The sequence below is a fragment of the Erpetoichthys calabaricus genome, chromosome 8 (genome assembly GCF_900747795.2).
Source record: "Erpetoichthys calabaricus chromosome 8, fErpCal1.3, whole genome shotgun sequence".
NCBI classification, from domain to species: domain Eukaryota; kingdom Metazoa; phylum Chordata; class Cladistia; order Polypteriformes; family Polypteridae; genus Erpetoichthys; species Erpetoichthys calabaricus.
The window spans coordinates 68,995,785-69,021,173 of NC_041401.2; the positions used below are offsets into that span (position 1 = coordinate 68,995,785).

At 39.1% G+C, this 25,389-nt stretch overlaps 1 protein-coding gene across 1 annotated transcript; it reads left to right on the forward strand.

The window, feature by feature from the left end:
• The first annotated feature begins 333 nt into the window (after positions 1–333).
• On the forward strand, positions 334–23,389 carry nle1 (notchless homolog 1 (Drosophila)). The gene is made up of 10 exons (XM_051931231.1): positions 334–543; positions 1,874–2,070; positions 2,712–2,929; positions 3,029–3,108; positions 3,191–3,267; positions 9,999–10,096; positions 10,420–10,612; positions 10,728–10,863; positions 22,553–22,600; positions 23,277–23,389. Exons 2-10 carry the CDS (start codon positions 1,936–1,938, stop codon positions 23,387–23,389), a joined length of 1,098 nt encoding a protein of 365 aa, XP_051787191.1. The 5' UTR covers positions 334–543; positions 1,874–1,935.
• The last annotated feature ends 2,000 nt before the right edge of the window (positions 23,390–25,389 follow it).

The following is a 25,389-nucleotide window of genomic DNA, read 5'->3' on the forward strand; positions in this document are numbered from 1 at the left end:
TCAGAACTGGAGAGATGTGCTCGGATTTTCTTTTCCCAGTTAAGATTCTAGCAGCTGCATTCTGCACTACTAGCAATCGATTGATGTTTTCATCGTACTCAACAGTAATAAATCTAACTTAAATTTTCCTAATATGAAAATGGGTTAGTTGTATTTCAGTCCGCCAAACTGTGTGTTAAAGTGTTAAAGCAGATCCCGTGCACAAAATGTATGTAGCTGATTTATGGTATACCAGGTACACAGACTTCCTTCCAACAAGGACTGATGATCAACAAAAAAAGGAAGAGCAGCGGCAGGCTCGTAGAAATACGCGACGCATGACGTCACTCTAACGCGACGTTGTGTTGGACCCACGTGTGATGGAGAGGTGCTGAAGCTTGGCGCATGAATTCGGTAGAATTGTTAGTCTTCAGAAATAAGTGAGAAGGTGAGGCGATGACACAAGTGTGTTAAGGGGTATATATGATGCACGAACGGTACTAAGTGAACCGCCTTGTAAAGAAATAGTGGCTTTCTTAACTAACAAGTTCCTTTCATAACCGTGTAAGTAACGTTAATATTTCGATGACACCGGAATGTCATGTTCTTTCCAGCATTGACATCCCAAATATGAATAGCTAAGTGCTAGGTTCTGTTTACCAAAATAACCATATACAATTGAAACTCTCAAAGGAGAGTACACTCGGATATGTTAGACATAGTGGTGTAGGTTTACTAAACACTATTTTTAAAGTACACCGCCTATGCAGGCGTACTTGTGACTTAGTTAAGCTGAATTCTATGCAAGTGTACTTGTGACTTAGTTAAGCTGAATTGTGTCGTTGAGTGAACAGACATCCATTTGTTTTATTTGTGTATCCCTCAGTCCTTTCTCGGTTGAGCTTGTACGAATCATTTCTACTGTATGCGAGCGAGGGAATGAAGAAGCAGCTGGGCTGTCACATTCTGCCTTATATTTTATGAGTCGTTGGTATTGTTGTCCTCAGCAAATCCTTAGCTCCAATCTTAGTATTTTGGGTAGCAACAAACCACCCCCGTGCACATTATGCTATACTGTAGTTTTGATAAAATAAATTAACCGTATTGTTATTTTAAAGCATGAGCTTTTTAAATGTTTGACAGTGGGTAGCACTATGCAGTGAAGGACAAATTTAAGCAGGGCAGTGTGGTTACTGAGTTGTACGTACGGTGCAGTGGCATGCTTGCGACACGTAATAAAAGAGCAATTCAGGAGGCCTCCTCCATAAACCCATTCACATACTTATAACAGAATAGTGTTTACAAACGCCAAAAATAAAGTTGTCATATGTTTTACGACAATGAATCACAGCTTATTGTCCGCCTGGTTTCCATGTAAAAGTCTGTATTCACAGTTTAGTTCCAGTGTCTTGTGAGTAAACGTATGGTTTTGAACATCATCACTAAAAGTGAGCCATTTCCCGCTGATAGGCACGGCCGTGTGTTAGAACACAATACAGCATTGAAGCAGTAACAGGACAGTGCTTACTTCATGACTGGAGCAGCTTAACATTGGTACACATATCATACAAGAAAAACACTGCAGTTTCAGTGGCCTTTTGGATTTTCAGATACATATGGTCTGAAATGGGTTTCAGGAAAAAAGTCTAAATTATTGTGCACAAATTGCTATCAGCATTGTACTTGTGAAAATGGTCTTAAATATATATGTTGTAGTTATAGATTGCACAATATAAATTTTAAATAACAGAAAAATACTTACAAAAGCACTATTAGTGTAGCACCTGTTCACTGACTGGGTGGCTTCCATGTCATCCATTTAATTTTTAAAAGAGACACTAACATGGCCATGGAATTAAACAAATTGGTCCTTTTTTGTATTTTACAAACCCAGGAGCAATACTGCACAAGAAAGAAGAATTTAGCAACACACTTGTGTACCTTTCAGCCACAAACATGAGTGAGAACGTGCAGCGGCTGCTGATTCAGTTCAAAGATGAGAGTGGGGAGCTTCTGGCCTCTCCATTTGATGTTCCCATTGATGTCACTCCAGACAAGCTACAGTTGGTCTGCAATGCCCTGCTTCAGAAGGTAATGGTGGCTTTGAGTTGTTTTTTTGTTAATTGTTAGTACTGATGAAAATAGAAACTAACTCCAGCAAGGTAGAATTCTGTTAATTTGGCATTTGCTCAAATTAATCTTTCACATTACAATCCAACATATTCAATTTTGAAGTACAGTGGCCTTGTCCCTACCTAATACTGTTTACCACAATACTAAGCAGCCTCTTGTAGCACTACAGTTGTTAACTCGTCGAATCATCCAGCCTTGATCTCCTTCCTTTATCTAGTATCTGTAGCTGCGTCTTTTTGAGGTTGGCATAGTAGTCAAACACGTAACAAAATAAATTTTTGTTCGTTTTGTAAAGAACCCTATGATGGTGCTTGCAAATGGTTAATTGACCGATTGGTTAAACTAGACATCCAAATGATGTCTGCACTTCCATTGTATTCTCACCTTATTTTTAATCCATAATTTTAGTGTCAACTGACCAGTAATCTCATGTTTATTCTAGTAATGTTTTTACTTCTGTTTCATAGCACTTTGAAGTAGGAAGTCTTAATAATTGTTTAGGTGGTACTGTCCAGGTAATCCATGGATGATGATACTAAAAGATTTCATATATTACTGCAAAAGCCAAACTCTCTTTTTCACCTCTGTTATCATTTCAGGAGGACCCCCTCCCTTTAGTGTTCTACGTCAATGAGCAGGAGGTAGTAGGTTCCCTGGTACAAACACTGGATGGGCAGAAATTAGAGACCGAGAAGGTGCTTGACATTGTGTACCAGCCTCAAGCCATATTTAAGGTGAGGGCTGTGTCCCGTTGTACCAGCTCCCTGGAGGGGCACACTGAGGCTGTCATTTCAGTGGCATTCAGCCCTACTGGCAAGTAAGTATTAGCTGTATCCTTGGTGAACTGCACCGGGGAAAATGAGCTGATCACTTTTTGTGAGGGTTCCTCTACATTATTTTTTTTCTGTTATTGCAGGTACTTAGCCAGTGGCTCTGGAGACACAACTGTCCGCTTTTGGGATCTGAGCACAGAAACTCCACATTTCACAGCCAAAGGTTAGAATTAATGGTGAAAATGTACTTAACATGGTGGTCTATGTTGATTGCTAATGGCTTTAACATCTTTTTTCTGTTGCAGGACACAAACACTGGGTCCTCTCAATCACCTGGTCTCCAGATGGAAAGAAACTGGCCTCAGGCTGCAAAAATAGTCAGGTATGTGACATGACATAAGAAAGTCAAGTAAAAAGAACACCTTTGTGTGTCCAAAAACATAAACGCCTCTTTCCCATTTATTAGCCTAGCCCCATGCAATACCATTAGGCACTTCTTCTTTCTTCACGGTAGTTTGTACTTGGGTTGGCTCTAAGTCATTGTATCCTAGTGGTATAAATACTACACAATGTCCATTTAAGAATGTGTTAAGATTAAGATTTAAAATCAATCCATCCATCCATCCATCCATTTTCCAACCCGCTGAATCCGAACACAGGGTCACGGGGGGTCTGCTGGAGCCAATCCCAGCCAACACAGGGCACAAGGCAGGAACCAATCCCGGGCAGGGTGCCAACCCACCAAGATTTAAAATCCCAACAAAAAAACAATATCAATTATCCGTAAAGACTTACACTCCTTGTCTCTTAATAACTTTGGTTTTGTATAAGTAAAGACACATTATCTTAGTTCCATCTTGATGTTATGGCTTTATGCTGACAGAGAAAGTCATAATGTATTTTACAGTATATGTGATCTTTTACTCAAGCAGTATATACTGTAGGTCTTTAGGTTGACTGCATGTAGTGACCAATAGGCACCAGAAGAAACACTGCTGGCTAAGAGTAGTCAGAAATAATATTTATTGCGCCCCAAAACTGAAAACCTATCCCCTCTGCCTAATGCAGATTAAATGTGTTGTGCAAAAAAAATTACAAATCAAGCACTAGTCATTTATAATCCAGTAAAGTGTGGTGGTTTTCTTTTAATCTTTAGTGTTGTCAATCACTTGATACTTTTAAATGTTTGAGCATAATGTGGTTTTTTTTTTTTTGTTTGATTTTTTTCTTTTCATCATTTTTCATGTCTCCCATCCTTATAATATTTTACTTTCTCAACTCCTGTTTGCTTTTGTTTTACTAGTGTTCAGTGTTTGTCTATATGTCTAAAAATATTAAGCAATGCTGCAGTTAGCCTTCACTGGTAGTACATTTTACTGTTACGTCCAAGCATTCCTATAGTACTTAATGTTCTACTAACAGTTCATCTTGAGCATTCTTAAAACATAAGCAGCTTGCCAGAAATGGTTAGTGTTGCAAATAAATGTTACCATTATATCACAGTCTAGTCAAACTGCATAATTCTTTATGAGACAGTGCAACTGTGTGATGCTAAATAACACTGGAATGCACTTTTCACTGTATTATAAACTCTGATTCACACTATAAAGGATTTATAAAACTTAATGTACAATAAAAATTATTTTTGTGTAGCGCTCTTCATTGAGTGCAGGTGCAGACTGCTGCAAACAAATTCTCAGGTAAAATACAGCCTTTGATTTGACTAATTACTAAATACAGAATTAGTACATATAAAAATATAGATTTGTTAAAATAGAATGTGATAAATATAAGTAGAAGCTAACAATATCTGTCAGTTAATGAATTGATGAACTGTGGCCAGTTGACAACAGACTACATTAAAACTGTAAAAGAAAAAAACAAAGTCAGACACAGTCTCTGTCATGCAGACCTTTCCTACTAGCTGTCTACCCCCTCCTGGGTATTCTATAGTGTCAGCTGGCTTCTCCAGTCTAATAGGAGAATCTTTCCATCTGATGATTCCAATGTTCGTTTATCTGAGATGATTTTTCCATATGCAGGAGAGCTGCTTGGCAATAGAGCAGTGGCATCAAGTGCCACAGCAAGATATCCAAAAGAGAAACAGAACAGAGGAGGATTGGTAATGGCTTATAAATACTGCATTATTTAGCAGCTTTAGTAAGGTATGCTAGAATAAAATAGTAGATCTTCAGCTTCGATTTAAAAGCCGAGACTGAAGGGGCCGCTTTTATGTAAGCAGGTAGATCATTCCACAGCTTTGGGGCCCTGTAACCTAAAGCTCAACCTCCCACTGTTATTTATTAATTCTTGGACTCTTGAGAACTGGAGTTATGTGTTTCTGCTTTCTGGGTTGTGTAATAACTCTTGAAGCAGCATTTTGAATTAACTGAAAACTTAATAAAGAATGATTTGTACAGCCAGTGAATAACATAGTTCAGTAGTCGGTCCTACTAGGAATAAATGTAAGAATTAATTTATCAGTATCCTGCATATTTAGAAAACATATTATGTTTGTGTTTTAAGTGACATGCTAATAGTGTAGATAACCCCTAAATTGCATGGTGATTCAGTAAAACTTATGGTGAGTCCATAAAATTTGACTGCGGTCAACATCATTTCCCCCCGCCAATAAATAGCATTTCTGTTTTTTCTGTATTCATAGAGAAATAGTTCTTATCCATCCACTCCTTTAATTTGCTGATGCAACTAATTAATAACCGCATCAGATAAATGTCATTTGGTCCAAAAGAAGGATATAGTTGGCTGTCATTTGCATGTTAGTGAAAATTAATGTTATGTTTTCTAACGATAGTTCTCAAGGGAAGCATGTAAAGGGAAAATAGTCAAAGCCTCAGCATGGAACTCAGTTGGACACCATGTTTAATTTCTCAAGTATAGTGATGGAGTATCGTCGGTACATTTCTGTACGTACTAAAATCGATTTGATAAATAAGAACTAATCCACCAATGTGTAGTAAAACAGAATGGCCAATGGTGTCAGTCTCTGTGCTTAAATCTAACAGCATGATTACTGTTGAATTTCCTTCAACAGAGGATATTTGAATGTCTTTTACTACAAGGGGTAGTGCAGTTATAGTACTTTGTCCAGTGTGCAAACCAGACTAGAATTTATCAAATAAATTGTAATGTGCAAGGTGACACAGAAGCTGAGTAGCAACTACTTTTTCAAGTATTTCTGACAGAAAAGGTACATTTGAAATGTTACTGTAATTGTTAAGATTATGCTTTTCCTTTTTAAGTAATGGTCTAATAACTGACACTTTCAGTGCATCAGGAACTGCACCATTCAGTAATAAACTATTGATAATTTTAAGAGTATGTGCTGCCAGATCATCTATTTTTGCGTTTTACTAGTTTTGTTGCGATTGGGTCAAAGGATCAAGTAGAAGGCTTCATTTTAGAAATTAAAGTTAAGACTTCCTGTTCTGTTACCAAATTAAAATTGCTAAAGTGGTGCATGCAAGATGAGGCGGGGTTTGCTAACCTAGTATTAAGTTTCCTTGGTGATGATTCAAGTTTATGAATTCTGGACTGCTAATGTCTTTAGGTATTTTGCATTGCATAGATTAGTCACTGTTCTAAACCATACATGAAGATTATGACTTTTGTTATCTATTAATCTAGAATAATAGTCTAACCAGGCTATAAAGAGAGCTTTTTTATACCTTTTAACACTCTCTGTCCATTTAATTTGGAAGACCTGGAGCTTTTTATGAGTTTCTAGGTGCTTTAATAATTTTTAACGGGATCTGCAGTATCCAAATCCTCTTTCAAGGTCACATTATAATTTGATGTTAGCCAGTCCAAATTGTTTTCCACAATTATGATAAGAGACTTTTTTTAAATATTTACAAATTTTTATGCAGATTTACAATCTAGATATTGCACTATCTTTGTTTTAATCTGCAAGTGTACTTGGATAGATAGATAGATAGATAGATAGATAGATAGATAGATAGATAGATAGATAGATAGATAGATAGATAGATAGATAGATACTTTATTAGTCCCAGGGGGAAATTCACAAATTTTACTTGTAAGAGCAAAACCAAATTAAACGTAATTAAGTAATTATCTGAAATGATTTAAGGGCATAATAGTTACATTTTTAATCTAAAGTCAGTAAGTATTAATTAGATCTAATTTGTGGTTATGACTATGAGTCAGGCCATTGACAATCTGGCAGTACCCCACTGAGTATAACAAATGCATCATTGTGTATATTAAAATCCACCATCACCAGTACATGAGCACAATTTATGGCTAAATCGGATAAAAGGCTACCAAATTCAGTCATGAACAATAGATATGGCCCTAGTAGTCTGTAGACTAGTATTGCAATTGTGCTGGAATCTCTCTTAATATTTAACAAGTGATTCAAAGAATATGAGTTTGCTTAGATTTTTAGAAGCTGATTGTAGTTAATCACACAGAATTATCCCAAGGCTACTTCCTCAACCAGTATCTCTTGATTTATGAAGTGATGCCTTGGCTAAGGTAATAGTGTCAGATTTACTAAACCAGATTTTAGTGAGAATACTCAAAAATCAAATTTTGCACTTAATATAATATCATTTACCGAGGCAGCATTATTTCCAAGAGTGTAAATGTTTAGTAAGCAGCATTTTAAATTGCAAGGATGTTTTTGTAGTGGTATTTTTTGTTTTAATTTTAATTAAATTAGTAATACAGGTACCAGAGTAGAGGATCTCATTTTTGACTCTTGGTCTATGATTATGAGTTTTATTCTGTGATTATAAAATTATTAAAGTTTGCCTTAGGACAAAATTTATAAAATGCCATAGAGCAGGGCTTCTGTTAGCAGCTATAAAAGAGTAACAAGTGGGATAAAAAATGGCTTGTGATTTAAGATAATAAGGCTACAGCCTGGATGGTTTCTGATTAGTCAGCCACACAGTTTTGCTGATATATTTTGGAATGAAATAAAAACAAAACCTCACCAGTTAGGATGAAGACCATCACTCCTGAAAACTCCAGACCTTTGCCAAAAAGCATCTCAATTATTCATAAATGCTATGCTTTTATTTACACACCAGGTTGATGCTCTTTGTTTATGATTGGATAGGATCTTTTACAAATTTCTTCTACAGTTGCATATGCCCATTTTTTAAATCAAAATTTTAAAAAGTAACTAACATTCACTCACAACTTCAACAGCTAATCAACCTAGCAACCAGAGGATACCTTTGTGAAAATGAAGAGTCCGCGCTCAGGGAAGGTTTTGAACTCAAAGCATTGGAGGTTTAAGGAAGCATTGCAAATCGTTACGTCATTTTACTTACAAATGACCGGAAGCATTTGCCAAGTTTTCTGGGTCAAACCACATTTCTACATAAATTGAAATAGTAATTGTGTTTTTAAAATTCAACATGATAGAAGTTTTCAATGAAATATAAATGAGAATAAAACAAATGAATCTATTTGCCTGCCTTGTACATTTATTTTTCTTCTCCATGTTTACTTGAAGAGGAGTTTGTTATACAGTAATCCCTCCTCGATCGCGGCGGTTGCATTCCAGAACCCCCCGCGAAAGGTGAAAATCCGCGAAGTAAAAACCATATGTTCATATGGTTATTTTTTATATATTTTAAGCCCTTATAAACTCACCCACACACTCATAAACATTTCCTGCACAATTATACAGCATAAACCCTTTGTATTTTCTTAGATATTAGGTAAGATTCATTGAAATTATATATGTAAACACACTGTTTATATACAGTAAAACCTAAATATTATTTTAAAGATATCGAGCGTCTCCGATATCCCATATGTTACAACCATTACGACAGGCAGGCCACCAGCAATAAATACGTACAATGCAAGAAAAATTGTATACTGTACAGTAAAATGTGTGTGCAGTGATACTAAACTATGTACATGTAATAAGTACTGTATGTAGAAAATTAATTATGTTACTCACCAACAATGACACGGCAACTTGTCCGATAACGATGAGTTTAATTTTACTGCACAACAAAGGAGAGCGTTACAGCTCTTCTAAAGGAGCCTCTTCAGGCGACTGTGTAGCACTGCAGTTGTTCTTCTTCTGGCAGTCTTCAATCCAGATCCCTAAAGCAGATTCCATCCGAACTATCGCCTTATTACATCCACTTACAACTCGTTTTGCGCCCTGGTTAAAGGACACTGCGGCCATAGATCTTATATTCTTTTCCTCCTTTTTAAATAAAAAAGAATCGTGGACTCATTGATTCCGTAACGGCGTCCTGCAGCGGTGTAGCTGTTCCCTTCCTTCAACATATCCAAAACTTTTACCTTTTCGGAAATCGTTGGCGCTTGGGCACGGCCCCTGAAGTAGTAGCAGGAGCACGTTGATGCTGAATGAGCGAGACGAGACTTCCTGGTTAATGCAGCGGAATTGAATTCTGTGCTCCGTCGCTGAGCCAATCAGCACACAGGAACTTAACTGCGTGCTCTGATTGGGTAGCTTCTCAGCCATCCGCCAATAGTGTCCCTTGTATGAAATCAACTGGGCAAACCAACTGAGGAAGTATGTATCAGAAGTAAAAAGACCCATTGTACGCAGAATCCCGCGAAGCAGCGAAAAATCCGCGATATATATTTAAATATGCTTGCATATAAAATCCGCGATAGAATGAAGCCGCGAAAGTCGAAGCGCGATATAGCGAGGGATTACTGTACCTTCAAAACACAGGTTTTCCATACAGTCAGCAGTAATGTCTTATATGTCCAATACATCATGGTTGTATTTGCTTCATCAGTGCTTAGAAAAATTGCAGCTTATTGCTACTTGCATGCTTTATTTTTAGAATTGAAGGATATACGTTGTCAAAATTGGTTGTTTCAAATTTTGTTTCTGCTGACTCCTATGGTAATGTGTGATGTGGGATTAGTTAATAAAATACAGTTTTATTTTCTCTTGATTTATTATTCTTCCATTATTTTTCAATATGTGAATTTTACTTGCCTTTTGAGTGACTTTGTATGATGGATGGTTAACAGTCGTACACAACCATAAAGAATGTGTTTTAGAAAGAACTTGTAAACTTGCATCTTGAATGACTCAATGTTCTTATCTTTTGGCAGATTTTTCTATGGGACCCACACACAGGAAACCAAGTAGGCAGAGTACTATCAGGACATACAAAGTGGATCACATGGCTCTGTTGGGAGCCACTTCACATGTGAGTACAAAGGTGTTAAAGTGATGTCTGAACTATGTCCTTCTGCTCATGGAATTTTACCATGTATTTTAAAAATGGTGCAACATTCTGTTAGTATATACAGTTTTTAGATGTCATAACTAACTAATGTTTCCTGTGCTGTTAAAAGTGTAAATTGTTCTCATTCAAAGCACCTTTAAATGTTGAATATACTTAAGGAGAACTTCTCACAATTTCCAAATATTTGCTTAATTCTTGACAGTTTAGAGTGAAATAGGTAAAGAAATACGATAAAATTATCTTTCATTGATTGTTGGTTTTTTTTTTTTGTTTTTTTTTTAAAGAAACGCTGAATGTCGCTACTTGGCCAGTGCTTCAAAGGACTGTACAGTGCGGATTTGGGATACAGTGTTGGGAAAATGCGAAAAAATCCTAACAGGACACACACAGTCAGTAACTTGTGTAAAGTGGGGAGGAGATGGACTACTTTATTCCTCTTCTCAGGATCGGACTATAAAAGTGTGGAGGGCACAGGATGTAAGTGTGAGAGTCATGTGTGTTTGTTTTAGCCAAGCAGCTGATGTATTCTTCTAGCTTCAGTCTTTCTTAAACTAGATGGATTATTATTCATGTCTTTTTAACTGTCTTACAGGGGGTGCTGTGCCGTACACTTCAAGGTCATGCTCATTGGGTAAACACCATGGCACTAAACACTGATTATGTGTTGAGAACTGGAGCTTTTGAGCCTGCAGAAGCTACTGCCAACCCACAGGAGATAAAAGGCTCTTGTAAATATTCTTGCTTTCCACTGATTTTATTCACTTGACCATAGATTCAGAAAAAAATAGACTGTTATTTTTTCTAAATATTCAGGCGTGGTATTCCCCATAAACAATTATTTTTCATACCCATTTCCTTTCAGTAAAGTTTTATCCATTAATTTAAACAGCTAGGAACCTGGGAGACATGCACTCTAGATAAATAAAAATCATCTATTTCAGCCCATAGTCAGTAGATGATTTCCATCATAGCTAGATACTTTATTTAACAACAAACGGAAACTAAAATATTACAGAAGCTCCAAAAGTGTGTGTGTGTGTGTGTGTGTGTGTGTATATGTATATATATATATATATATATATATATATATATATATATATATATATATATATATATATATATATATATATATATATATATATATATATATATATAATATGTGTGTATATATATATATATATAATATGTGTGTATATATATATATATATATATATATGTGTGTATATATATATATATATAATATGTGTGTATATATATATATATATATATATATATATATATATATATAATATGTATATATATATATATTTGTGTGTATATATATAATATGTATATATATATATATTTGTGTGTATATATATAATATGTATATATATATATATGTGTGTGTATATATATAATATGTATATATATATATATGTGTGTGTATATATATAATATGTATATATATATGTGTGTATATCATATGTATATATTATATGTATGTATATGTATATATATTTATATATATGTATGTGTATATACAGTGCATCTGGAAAGTATTAACCGCATCACTTTTTCCACAATTTGTTATGTTACAGCCTTATTCCAAAATGGATTAAATTCATTTTTTCCCTCAGAATTCTACACACAACACCCCATAATGACAACGTGAAAAAAGTTTACTTGAGGTTTTTGCAAATTTATTAAAAATAAAAAAACAGAAAAATCACATGTACATAAGTATTCACAGCCTTTGCTCAATACTTTGTCGATGCACCTTTGGCAGCAATTACAGCCTCAAGTCTTTTTGAATATGATGCCACAAGCTTGGCACACCTATCCTTGGCCAGTTTCGCCCATTCCTCTTTGCAGCACCTCTTAAACTCCATCAGGTTGGATGGGAAGCGTTGGTGCACAGCCATTTTAAGACCTCTCCAGAGATGTTCAATCGGATTCAAGTCTGGGCTCTGACTGGGCCACTCAAGGACATTCACAGAGTTGTCCTGAAGCCACTCCTTTGATATCTTGGCTGTGTGCTTAGGGTCGTTGTCCTGCTGAAAGATGAACCGTCGCCCCAGTCTGAGGTCAAGAGCACTCTGGATCAGGTTTTCATCCAGGATGTCTCTGTACATTGCTGCAGTCATCTTTCCCTTTATCCTGACTAGTCTCCCAGTTTCTGACGCTGAAAAGCATCCCCATAGCATGATGCTGCCACCACCATGCTTCACTGTAGAGATGGTATTGGCCTGGTGATGAGCGGTGCCTGGTTTCCTCCAAACGTGACGCCTGGTATTCACACCAAAGAGTTCAATCTTTGTCTCATCAGACCAGAGAATTTTCTTTCTCATGGTCTGAGAGTCCTTCAGGTGTCTTTTGGCAAACTCCAGGTGGGCTGCCATGTGCGTTTTCCTAAGGAGTGGCTTCCGTCTGGCCACTCTACCATACAGGCCTGATTGGCGGATTGCTGCAGAGATGGTTGTCCTTCTGGAAGGTTCTCCTCTCTCCACAGAGGACATCTGGAGCTCTGACAGAGTGACCATCGGGTTCTTGGTCACCTCCCTGACTAAGGCCCTTCTCCCCCCGATTGCTCAGTTTAGATGGCCGGCCAGCTCTAGGAAGAGTCCTGGTGGTTTCAAACTTCTTCCACTTACGGATGATGGAGGCCACTGTGTTCATTGGGACCTTCAAAGCAGCAGAAATTTTTCTGTAACCTTTCCCAGATTTGGGCCTCGAGACAATCCTGTCTCGGAGGTCTACAGACAATTCTTTTGACTTCATGCTTGGTTTGTGCTCTGACATGAACTGTCAGCTGTGGGACCTTATATAGACAGGTGTGTGCCTTTCCAAATCATGTCCAATCAACTGAATTTACCACAGGTGGACTCCAATTAAACTGCAGAAACATCTCAAGGATGATCAGGGGAAACAGGATGCACCTGAGCTCAATTTTGAGCTTCATGGCAAAGTCCGTGAATACTTCTTCTTCTTTGATCCCTAGCTGGCGTTGGGTCTGGATCGGCTCCTAAGCCCATACGTCGCTGTGGGTGCCAATGGTTGTCGGATCTCCTTCACAACTCGTCGAGATTTATTCTGCGATTTCTGATGTCATCTTCGACCTGTTTTAACCATGTTTTCTTCGATGCCATTCGTTGGATTCGCCACTGGGTGGGTCGTTCACGCCAGAGGAGTTGGTGTGGTAGTCGGCTCGCGTCCATTCGACATACATGGCCAAACCATCGCAGTCGACGTGTTTGAATTTGTTCCTCGATTGGCAGTTGGTTGTCACATCTCCGTCGGATGTCCTCATTTCTAAGCCAGTCTCGGAGTGATACTTGTAATATCTGCCGGAGGCAACGCATCTGGCAAACTTCGAGTTTGTTGAGGTCCGCCTTGAGCACCTTCCACGTTTTGGATCCGTAGAATAGAATCGGCCGGATCAGCGTCCGGAAAGGGCGGATTTTGGTCGGAATGGAAATATTAGTTCGCTTCCACAAGCACCACTTTAGAGAAGTGAATGCTGTGGTTGCTTGACCTATTCGACTGTGGATCTCCGTCGTCAACGCGACTTTCTTCTGTTCGATCAGTGAGCCAAGGTATTTGAACTGCTGAACTTGCTGTATTTGGATGCCGTCGAGGTGGACATTTGCAGGCAATCCATCTGTTGTCAGCACCTTCGTCTTTTCAATGTTTATCTTCAATCCATATGACTGGGCGGCGCGGGCGATCTTGTAGAGAGCGTCCGTGGCTTTGGCGTCATCCTCAGCCAGCACACTGCTGTCATCTGCAAACATTAGATCTGTCACTGTGCCATTTTCATCAAACTGGACTCCGCGTCTGCCCCCGAAGACTTTACTCATAATGGCGTCGAGTACGATGTTGAAGAGCAGCGGTGAGGCGACGTCTCCCTGGCGAACTCCAGTGCGAATGGCGAGTTCAGTCGACAGCTTGTTTCGGATGCGTATTTGGCTCGATGATCCGTTGTAATTGTCCCGCAGTAGCTTGATGACTTTTGGTGGGATGTGCTCGGTCTCCAGCGTCATCCAAAGTGCTGGCCAATCGATGCAGTCGAACGCGGATCGAAAGTCAATAAAGACGATGACCGTCCGTTTCCCACATCGAATTCGCTCCTCCATAACCTGGCGAAGGCTGAATATCTGGTCACAGCATCCGCGGCAAGGCCTGAAGCCGGCTTGCTCCTTGCGGCTTGTTTGTTTGCGATGCTTCTGCAGGCATGATTGGATTACTTTCATGAAGACTTTTCCAACAATCGAGAGCAGACTGATGCCACGGTAGTTTTGGCATTCTCGGTTGTCACCTTTCTTGAAGATTGGGATAATGATGGCCTTCTTCCACGTTCTTGGAATCGTCTCTATACGCCAAATGTTTTGCGGAAGCAGGTGCACTCGTTGGAGGAGAACATCACCGCCAGCCTTGATCAATTCCGCGGTGATCGCATCCACACCAGGCGCTTTACCATTTTTCAAAGTCCGGATGGCCATCTTCACCTCCGCCAGGGTCGGTTCATCATCGGACATTGGGGTCTCTGGTGCCTCGATGAGTGGCAGCTCTGCTAGTGGTCCTTGTGGCGGGTCGTGGTTGTACCGTGTCTTGAAGAACTCCTTCCAATGCTGTAACTGCTCAGTTGGTGATCGTACGAAGGTGCCATTGGCTTTTCGGATGTTATCGTTTGTTGATTTGGTTTTTCCACTCAGGCGTCGGAGCGTTCGATAAATCGTGTGGTACTCGTGCTTTGAGGCCGCTTCTTCCAAGTCGGCCGCTACTTGGTTCCAGTAAGCCTTGCGTTCTTCCTTCATTCGGCGTCGGACGTTCTTGTTGAGCTGACGATATCGCTCAAAGTCGACCAGCTTTACACTTTTTCGTTCATTCTACCATATCGAGGCATTCATCAGATATCCACGGCTGTGTTCGGTGGCGTGTGGGAGGACATAGTTCTTTGGCGCTTTCCATGATGGCATCCGAAACTTGTTGCTCTTCGACGTTGACGTCTTCGGATGGCACCAATGCTGCGAAACGGTTGGATAATGCTATTTGAAATTCCGCCTTGCGAGCGGGATCTGACAAGCATTTCCAGTCAAGTTTTGCCGATAAGCGCGATTTGCATTTGGCTCTTTGCAGTCGAATTTTGACCACGGCACACACAAGATAGTGGTCTGATCCACAGTCCGGGCCACGCATCGAACGGACATCCTTGAGTGATGATCGGAAACGGGAGTTGATCAGGATGTAGTCCAACATCGCCGAGTTGTTGCTCGATGGATTTCGCCATGTGAGTTGATGCTTCTTTGGATGTTGAAATTGGGTGTTTCCGATGGTAAATTTGTTGGTGTTGGCGAAGGACAAGAGGCGCAAACTGTTGTCATTGATTACACCATGTCCAAAACGACCCATCGTGCTCTCCCACCCAGTCCGGTCGGCGCCAATGTGGGCGTTGAAATCTCCAGCCAGTATAATCAATTCGGTCTGTGGGATCGAATCCAACGTGTGTTGTAGTTGGTTGTAGAAATCGTCCTTGGCCGGGTCTGGGTTTGTCTCGGTTGGTGCGTAGATGGTGACGAGGTGGGTTTTGATGGTGCCCTTGATGGTGAGCACTGTAAGACGATTAGAGATCGGCTGGTATGCAACGACGCTATTGACTGCGTGATGGGCAACCATGAATCCGACTCCTGCTTCTCGCTTTTCTCCACCCGAGTAGTAGAGTACCATCTGGTCGTCGATGAGTGGTGGTTCGACGACCATCTGCCCTGATCCTGTGAGTTGTAGTTCAGATAAAGCTGCGATGTCGATTTTGCAGCCCAGCAGTTCTTTGGCAATGATTTCTTTTTGGCCGACGTGATGACCAGTTCGAACGTTCCACACGGCGATTCGTATTTCCATTTTTGGCGTGATGATATTTCGGTTTCTTCGGCCAGTAGCCCATTTTTCACCAGCATCCTGGTTCCCCAGTACTGGTGCATCGGCTGCCCCGGATGCAGTAGCATTAAACGAAGAATTTGATTCGGAACTGACCATTGGTTTCTTGTCTGTTTTCCCCGGTTTCCTGGTTCTGGTCACTTCGGCAGGGCGACCACCTTCCTCCTTTTTCAGCCGGGCTTAGGACCATCCTTGGCGGAGTTCTGTGAATACTTACGTACATGTGCTTTCTCAATTTTTTTATTTTTAATAAATTTGCAAAAATCTCAAGTAAAATTTTTTCACGTTGTCATTATAGGGTGTTGTGTGCAGAATTCTGAGGAAAAAAATGAATTTAATCCATTTTGGAATAAGGCTGTAACATAACAAAATGTGGAAAAAGTGATGCGCTGTTAGCTTTTTTTCTGTTTTTTATGCTGTTCCAATGCACATAAAGGAAATAAACACGTGTATACCAAAACATTAGTAATTGCAACAATTTTCCGGGAGAAATGGTGCATTTTCTGGAAGTTCCAGGGGTGCCGATAATTTCGGCCATGACTGTATATATGTATATATAATATGTATACAGTGATCCCTCGCTATATCGCGCTTCGTCTTTCGCGGCTTCACTCCATCGCGGATTTTAAATGTAAGCATATGTGAATATATATCGCGGATTTTTCACTGCTTCGCGGATGTCTGCGGTCTACAGTACGTGTGCTTCCTCAGTTGAATTTGCCCATTTGAATTCAAACAAGGGACGCATTTGAATTCAAACAAGGGACGCTATTGGCGGATGGCTGAGAAGCTACCCAATCAGAGCACGCGGTTAAGTTCCTGTGTGCTGCTGATTGGCTCAGCAACGGAATGCTGCATTAACCAGGAAGTCTAATCTCACTCATTCAGAATTAATGCACGTTACTGCTAATGCTTCAGGATTGCAGAAAAGGTAAAAGTTTTGGATATGTTGAAGGAAGGGAACAGCTACACCGCTGCAGGACATTATTACAGCATCAATGAGTCCACGATTCTTTTTATTTAAAAAGGAGGAAAAGCATATAAGATCTACGGCCGCAGTGTCCTTTAATCAGGGCGCAAAACGAGTTGCAAGTGGACGTGATAAGGCAGTAGTATGGATGGAATCTGCTTTAGGGATTTGGATTGAAGAGTGATGGAAGAAGAACAACGGTGGTGCTAAACAGTCGCCTGAAGAGGCTCCTTTAGAAGAGCTGTAACGCTATCCTTTGTTGTGCAGTAAAATTAAACTCATCGTTATCAGACAAGTCGTCGTGTCATTGTTGGTGAGTAACCATAATTAATTATTTACGTACAGTACTTATTACATGTACATAGTTTAGTGTCGCTGTACACACATTTTACTGTATACAATTTTTCTTGTATTGTACGTATTTATTGCTAGTGGCCTGTCTGTTGTAATGGCTGTAACGTATTGATATCGGAGACGCTCGATATCTTTAAAATAATATTTAGGTTTTACTGTATTCAACGAATCTTACCTAATATCTAAGAGAATACAAAGGGTTTATGCTGTATAACTGTGCGTGAAATGTTTATAATAGTGTGGAGAGTTTATAAGGGCTTAAAATATATAAAAATAACCATATAAACATATGGTTTCTACTTCGCGGATTTTCTTATTTCGCGGGTGGCTCTGGAAACGCAACCCCCGCGATGGAGGAGGGATTACTGTATGTGTATATATGTATGTGTGTGTGTGTGTGTGTGTACATATATATATTATAAATATATATACAGTTAGGTCCATAAATATTTGGACAGAGACAACTTTTTTCTACTTTGGTTCTGTACATTACCACAATGAATTTTAAATGAAACAACTCAGATGCAGTTGAAGTGCAGACTTTCAGCTTAATTCAGTGGGGTGAACAAAACGATTGCATAAAAATGTGAGGCAACTAAAGCATTTTTTTTAACACAATCCTCCCTTCATTTCAGGGGCCTCAAAAGTAATTGGACAATTGACTCAAAGGCCATTTCATGGGCAGGTGTGGGCAAGTCCGTCGTTATGTCATTATCAATTAAGCAGATAAAAGGCCTGGAGTTGATTTGTTGGTGTGGTGCTTGCATGTGGAAGATTTTGCTGTGAACAGACAACATGCGATGAAAGGTGAAAGAAGCCATCCTTAAGCTGCGAAAACAGAAAAAACCCATCCGAGCAATTGCTACAATATTACGAGTGGCAAAAGCTACAGTTTGGTACATCCTGAGAAAGAAAGCAAGCACTGGTGAATTCAGCAACGCAAAAAGACCTGGACATCCATGGAAGACAACAGTAGTGGATGATCGCAGAATCATTTCCATGGTGAAGAGAAACCCCTTCACAACAGCCAATCAAGTGAACAACACTCTCCAGGGGGTAGGCGTATCGATATCCAAGTCTACCGTAAAGAGAAGACTGCATGAAAGTAAATACAGAGGGTGCACTGCAAGGTGCAAGCCACTCATAAGCCTCAAGAATAGAAAGGCTAGATTGGACTTTGCTAAAGAACATCTAAAACAGTTCTGTAAAAACATTCTTTGGACAGATGAAACCAAGATCAACCTCTACCAGAATGATGTCAAGAAAAAAGTATGGAGAAGGCGTGGAACAGCTCATTATCCAAAGCATACCACATCATCTGTAAAACACGGTGGAGGCAGTGTGATGACTTTGGCATGCATGGCTGCCAGTGGCATTGGGACACTAGTGTTTATTGATGATGTGATACAGGACAGAAGCAGCCGAATGAATTCTGAGGTGTTCAGAGACATACTATCTGCTCAAATCCAGCTAAATGCAGTCAAATTGATTGGGCGGCGTTTCATGATACAGATGGACAATGACCCAAAACATACAGCCAAAGCAACCCAGGAGTTTATTAAAGCAAAGAAGTGGAAAATGATCAGCATGAAAAGTAATGCACGCGCCTTCTGTCCCGCCCCAGCTCCTCCCAGAATTATGCCTCTTTGAATATGCAAATCAATATAAATAGCCCTTAAGCTCAGCCTTCTGTGAAAGACAATGGGAAAAGCACGGGAGAAAATTTAAGAATATCAGCGATTACCAAGTGGAGGCAAAGGAAAAACATACTATTTGTTGGTTTAAACAGTGATATAAACAACAAAAGGAAGTTAATCGAGTGACAGAGTGTCGGAGAAACTCAAAAGCTCAAGTTCACAAAGTCGCACAGTGCCCGAAATAAAAAAAGAAGTCACATATCAAAGTCGCCGTGAAAAGGCGAGTCGTAGCCCACCGTCTGAGTGTCATATGAAAACTTATTAGGGTACAGACAAAAAAAAAAATAGGCACAGAGTGGGAAAAAAGCATGAGATGTCAACTTTAATCTCGAAATTTCCACTTTAATCACGTAGTTTATTTTGCCATTAAAGTAGAACATCGTAAAGTTCATCTTAAAATCGTTTAATTTACTAGTTTCTCAAATCCCATTGTAACTAAAGTAGCATGTTAAATGCTTTGTTCTGTATTTGATCTTCTTTGTTCTCTGTGTGTGAATCACTACCTGCTTCTTAAACGGGCTTTCTCTTTCTCCGACAGGACACATATTCCATTGCATTCGTGATATTACAGCTCTCTGAATAATTAAAATACTGAGATATATATACGTGATATCTTTTTCATGATGATAGGAATGAAAGCATGTTATTAAACATGGGAACACGGTGGCACAGTGCTTGTTCATGTCTCACGCAAGAGGCTTGCTGTGTAATGCGCGACCTTCGATGAAATAATTTATTACAGAAGTACTGTCTCTTTCAAACGTACTAACCTCCAATTCCTGTCCTTACTTTTCTTTCTCCAAGAAATTGCCACACAATCAGCTCTCTAATAGACGTGAATCCATCAGTAAGCTTAGAACGCCGATTCTTCAAAACTTTTAAGGAACATTGAAATATCTTCGCAGCACATGTTTAATTATTCTATCCATCTATCCTTCCAGTGTCACGTCAGCACCAGCAAGAATACAACACAATGCAGGAACAATCCCTGAACTAGCTAGCACTGCGGCACCGTGTCCTCACATGTTTAATTATTAACAATACAGATTATTTAAATGAAGTTAAAGTTTTATCTGTATAATATAATCAACATATTTTGCTGCATTTCATCTTAAAAATGATATCGTCATCATATGTAAATACACGCTTTATAAAGTGGCTCAGGTTGTGCAATATTATAACTAGTGCAAGTTTACAGTGGGGTGATTGTACTTATAAGTACAAACAGTTTTACAAGGAGCACTTGATGGACTATTGAGTGCATTTATAGTTCTTGGTATGAAACTTTTTCTGAACCGCGACTTGATACAAGAAAGGCTTTGAAGCGTTTTGCCGTGGCTGAGGCAGCGTCTGCTTCATGCTGTATACCGATAATTATCTTTCCAATCAGCTGCTGCTGTGATTCCCCACTCAGCTACAGTGATATAAATACTCTGAGTGGTGCAGTGAGAGTAATATGGAAAAAGATGATCTGCTGTGGCAACACTTACAGGAGCAGCTGAAAGAAGAAGAAGATGCAGTGAGAGTAACAATGCTAAAGCAGTTATGTTATTTGGAATACTATGGCTATTCCCTGGTCCATTATATTGCTGCAGGTGTAATTACAATCTGATGCATTACATTAATAAACAATATGCAGTTAGTTTCAGTGTATTTATAAAGCCGCGTCAGGATATGGATCTAAGAAAGAAAGGGGGTGACCACACAGGAACAGTAGCACTGCTTTGACTCTGGGTGCCGCCAGTCTGCAAAAACCGAGCGGAGAAATTGCGTACGCCAGGGTATGAGGTACTGTGGAAATGTACGTGGCTTTACGCCAAGTTTAGGTTTTTATTACATTGCGATTTGAGCATGGAAATGTTCTGTACGCAACATTTCTGTGCGTACGCACCGTTTATACATGAGGCCCCAGATCTTAACCCAATTGAGCATGCACTTCACTTGTTGAAGACTAAAATTCGGACAGAAATGGCCCACAAACAAACAGCAACTGAAAGCCACTGCATTAAAGGCCTGGCAGAGCATTAAAAAAGAGGAAACCCAGCATCTGGTGATGACCATGAGTTCAAGACTTCAGGCTGTCATTGCCAGCAAAGGGTTTTCAACCAAGTATTAGAAATGAACATTTTAATTTCCAGTTATTTAATTTGTCCAATACTTTTGAGCCCCTGAAATGAAGGGATTGTGTTCAAAAATGCTTTAGGTTACCTCACATTTTTATGCAATCGTTTTGTTCACCCCACTGAATTAAAGCTGAAAGTCTGCACTTCAACTGCATCTGAACTGTTTCATTTAAAATTCATTGTGGTAATTGTACAGAACCAAAATTAGAAAAAAGTTGTTTCTGTACAAATATTTATGGACCTAACTGTATGTGTATATATAGTATAATATATATATATATATAAATATATATATATATATATATATATAGTATAGCAACTCCTTTAAACACACAAGAACTTCAGGGTTTGAATAATAGCTGCTGCTGTCAATAGCAGTGCTGTAGGTGGGATTAAGACAAGGTCAGACCTGCTCAGATTGTACTACAGGTTTATATTTAAGGTCATTAACCTTTAAAAAGAGCAGGTCTAGCTTGTAGGATCCATGAATGAAGCATACTGATAGATGCCTTTTTGTTGTTTGAAGTGACCAGCATTCAGAGTGATTCACTGTTTAAAATACTGGTAACAGAGTAAATCATTTTTGTTGCTGAGTCAGCCAGGAGTCCAGTGTCTGAACCACTGAATTATTTTCAACTGTCCTATGCTCCCCTTTTTCACAATTGCTCACTTACAGAAATTTCCAGCCAGCCCATGCCCGCTCTTTTTCTACTCACTCTGCTGAAACCCCATCCAACATTAAAATAGCATCTATAATAAGGGGTTTAAGCCAGTTCTTCGCCATACCCAAAATGTCACAGAACCTGAACTTCCTGCATCTTGCTATGAAATGCAACAGTTCACACAACACATATAAAAGCAGTTGAACATTTCTCATTTTAGGGCATCAGGACAGGTCTGAATCCTTTCCACCTTACCTTTATCCTCACTTCTGGAGCTTCGTCTTTTCCATCTTCAGATGATCATCTCCTCTGATAGGGTGTAACGGAGCTTCTTAGGCAGCTGTGATCGCAGTGCTACTAGGTGAATACGGGAATATTTAATATATCCCACTTTGTGATCTTTAGAGTCTCTTAGGTTCTCCGATGTTATAGATGTAGGTAGCAATCAGGTCCTTTTATGCTAACCCTGTGACATCTCACAAGTTTGCAGATTGTCTGACTGGCAGTTGAAAACAGCTGACGCGCGGGTCTGCATTGAGAGTAGCATCTCTTTATTTTAAAAATACGTTTTAAAAAAAGTCATCATGCCTTTCCTATGTATACCTGGTCATCATAACCTGAAATCCTAATTCATCTGTGTGATTAGCACTTTGTGAACAAATTAATGATGCTCTCTAAATCTTTGACTCCTTTTTTAGTGGAAGAAGTTAAAGAAAAGGCTTTACAGAGATATAACAAAGTCAGGTGTAAGTTGGATTTAATAAGAGTGATGTTCTGATATTTACAAGACCGTTATCATAGAGTGTGAAAGCAAAGATAATTTGAAACCACATACTACTTTTGAACAAAGGGCTTGCATCTTTAGTAAATGTATATAATAGAATAGAAGTTACAAAATTGAAAAATGAATTAATAGTTATTATAGCTTTGTAGTACAATACAGTTATGCTAAAGGTCTCCTGTACTTCTATTTTTAACTCAAAGCACTAAGAATGCATACGTTGAGTGGAGCTGATAGATACTTGCAGCTGTTCTATAGTGCTGTTTGAGTCAGTCTGAAAGTTTGCTTTCTCATAAGTCTGATTCAGGTCTGTTCACTCTGCTGTGGTGTTGCTGGGTGCCGAAGGCTTTATAGCCGTAACCAGTTGTCACTTTTTATTTAACTCTTTCGAGGCTGGTGTTGACATATAATGACGTACAGTACTGTCTTCATGCAGCCGCCGGTCGCTACATGAAAGCATTCAGCTCAACAATCAGCTATGGACCGATCAGCTGATGCTGGTACATCACTTTCATTTTTGATCTCCAAATCACTTGCATCAAAATCGGAGTGCAGTACGCCTGAGTCCAATTCAGCAATAATACGCAAAACGTTGTCTACAGAGTATTTTGCTTTGAGCATTCGCTATGCTCTCTTATCAGATCCTCCTATAGGCCCAGCAGCCAGCGCCTGCATGAAGACAACTGAAAAAATATTCAGCCCTCAAAGAGTAAAAGTGATAGAAGTAACCCACTTGTGCCTCCTGGCAATGTAAGCCTCTTAAGAGAGAACTTTATTGAGTTAAAGATTGTTCTATGCAATGAAAGTACTAATGACAGCTTTGCCAGTGCATGACATACAGGTGCATCTCAATAAATTAGAATATCATCGAAAAGTTAATTTATTTTAGTAATTCAATTCAAAAAGTGAAACTCATATATAGATTCATTACACACAGAGTGATATATTTCAAGCGTTTATTTCTTTTTATTTTGCTGATTATGGCTTACAGGTAATGAAAACTGAAAATTTAGTATCTCAGAAAATGAGAATATTACGTAAGACCAATAAAAAAAATCATTTTTAGTACAGAAATGTTGGCCTACTGAAAAGTATGTCTATGTACACACTCAATACTTGGTTGGGGCTCTTTTTGTAAGAATTACTGCATCAGTGTGACGTGGCATGGAGGCGATCAGCCTGTGGTACGGCTGAGGTGTTATGGAAGCCCATGATGCTTTGATAGTGGCCTTCAGCTCATCTGCATTGTTGGGTCTGGTGTCTCATCTTCCTCTTGACAATACTCCATAGATTCTCTCTGGAGTTTAGGTCAAGCGAGTTTGCTGGCCAGTCAAGCACAGTGATACCATGGTTATTAAACCAGGTATTGGTACTTTTGGCAGTGTGGGCAGGTGCCAAGTCCTACTGGAAAATTAAATCAGCATCTCAATAAAGCTTGTCAGCAGAGGGAAGAATGGAGTGCTCTAAAATTTCCTGGTAGACAGCTGCACTGACTTTAGACTTGATAAAACACAGTAGACCAACACCAACAGATGACATGGCTCCCCAAATCATCACCGACTGTGGAAACTTCACACTGGACCTCAAGCAACTTGGATTCTGTGCCTCTCCACTCTTCCTCCAAACTCTGGGACCTTGATTTCCAAATGAAATGCAAAATTTATTTTCATCTGAAAAGAGGACTTTGGACCATTGAACAACAGTCCAGTCCGTTTTCTCCTTAGCCCAGTTAAGACAGTTGTAGCCCATGTCCCTGATATGTCTGTGTCTGGTGGCTCTTGAAGCACTGACTCCAGCTGCAGTCCATTCCTTGTGAACCTCCCTCAAATTCTTGAATGGGCTGTGCTTTACAATCCTCTCAATGCTGTGGTTATCCCTGTTGCTTGTGCACCTTTATCTGTCACATTGTTTCCTTCCACTCAACTTTCCATTAATATGCTTGGATATAGCACTCTGTGAACAGCCAACTTCTTTATCAGTTATCTTTTGTGGCGGGTGTGGAGGGTGTCAATGACTGTCTTCTGGACAACTGTCAAGTCAGCAGTCTTCCCCATGATTGTGTGGCCTACTGAACCAGACTGAGAGACCATTTAAAGACTCGGGATACCTTTGCATGAGTTTTGGGTTAATTAGTTTAGTGGAGTGTGACACCATGAGTCTACAATATTGAACTTTTTCACAATATTCTAATTTTCTGAGATATTGAATTTTGGATTTTCATTAGCTATAAGCCATAATCAGCAAAATGAAAAGAAATACACTTGAAATTTGTCAATCTGTAATGAATCTATATAATATGAGTTTCACTTTCTGAATTGAATTACTGAAATAAATGTTCGATGATATTCTAATTTATTGAGATGCACCTGTGTATAAAATAAAATATTACCGGTAACAGTTTTATTAAATTATTAATAGAATTACTAATGACATAATACTGTTGGTAGAATTTTTAAATTACATGTCTTTATTTGTATTGGTGTAATATTTGTGTTATTATTTTCAGTATAACTAAAGTAAAATAGTATCCCTCCAAGTTCTTGGAAGGCAAGACTAGGTTAAATGATGATGACATTGAAGAATAGACTAGGTGTCTCATCACTATTACAAAATATATGATTTTTTGATATTTAGGAGTAAGATAAAGGTAAATAATCATCTTCTACAGGAAAGCAGTGGAATTTTAAATTGTTTTTGCTGGATTCATCATCTGAAAAAGAAAAAAAGACAGAAGAATGCTGCCAAATATGATGA

Bases quoted from the DNA above. Each gene is read 5' to 3' on its own strand.
- nle1 (XM_051931231.1), top strand. From the start codon at position 1,936: ATGAGTGAGAACGTGCAGCGGCTGCTGATTCAGTTCAAAGATGAGAGT. The intron at 10,097-10,419 runs GTGAGTACAAAG...TTTTTTTTAAAG, and splicing joins TGTTGGGAGCCACTTCACAT to AAACGCTGAATGTCGCTACT. The intron at 10,613-10,727 runs GTAAGTGTGAGA...ACTGTCTTACAG, and splicing joins AAGTGTGGAGGGCACAGGAT to GGGGTGCTGTGCCGTACACT.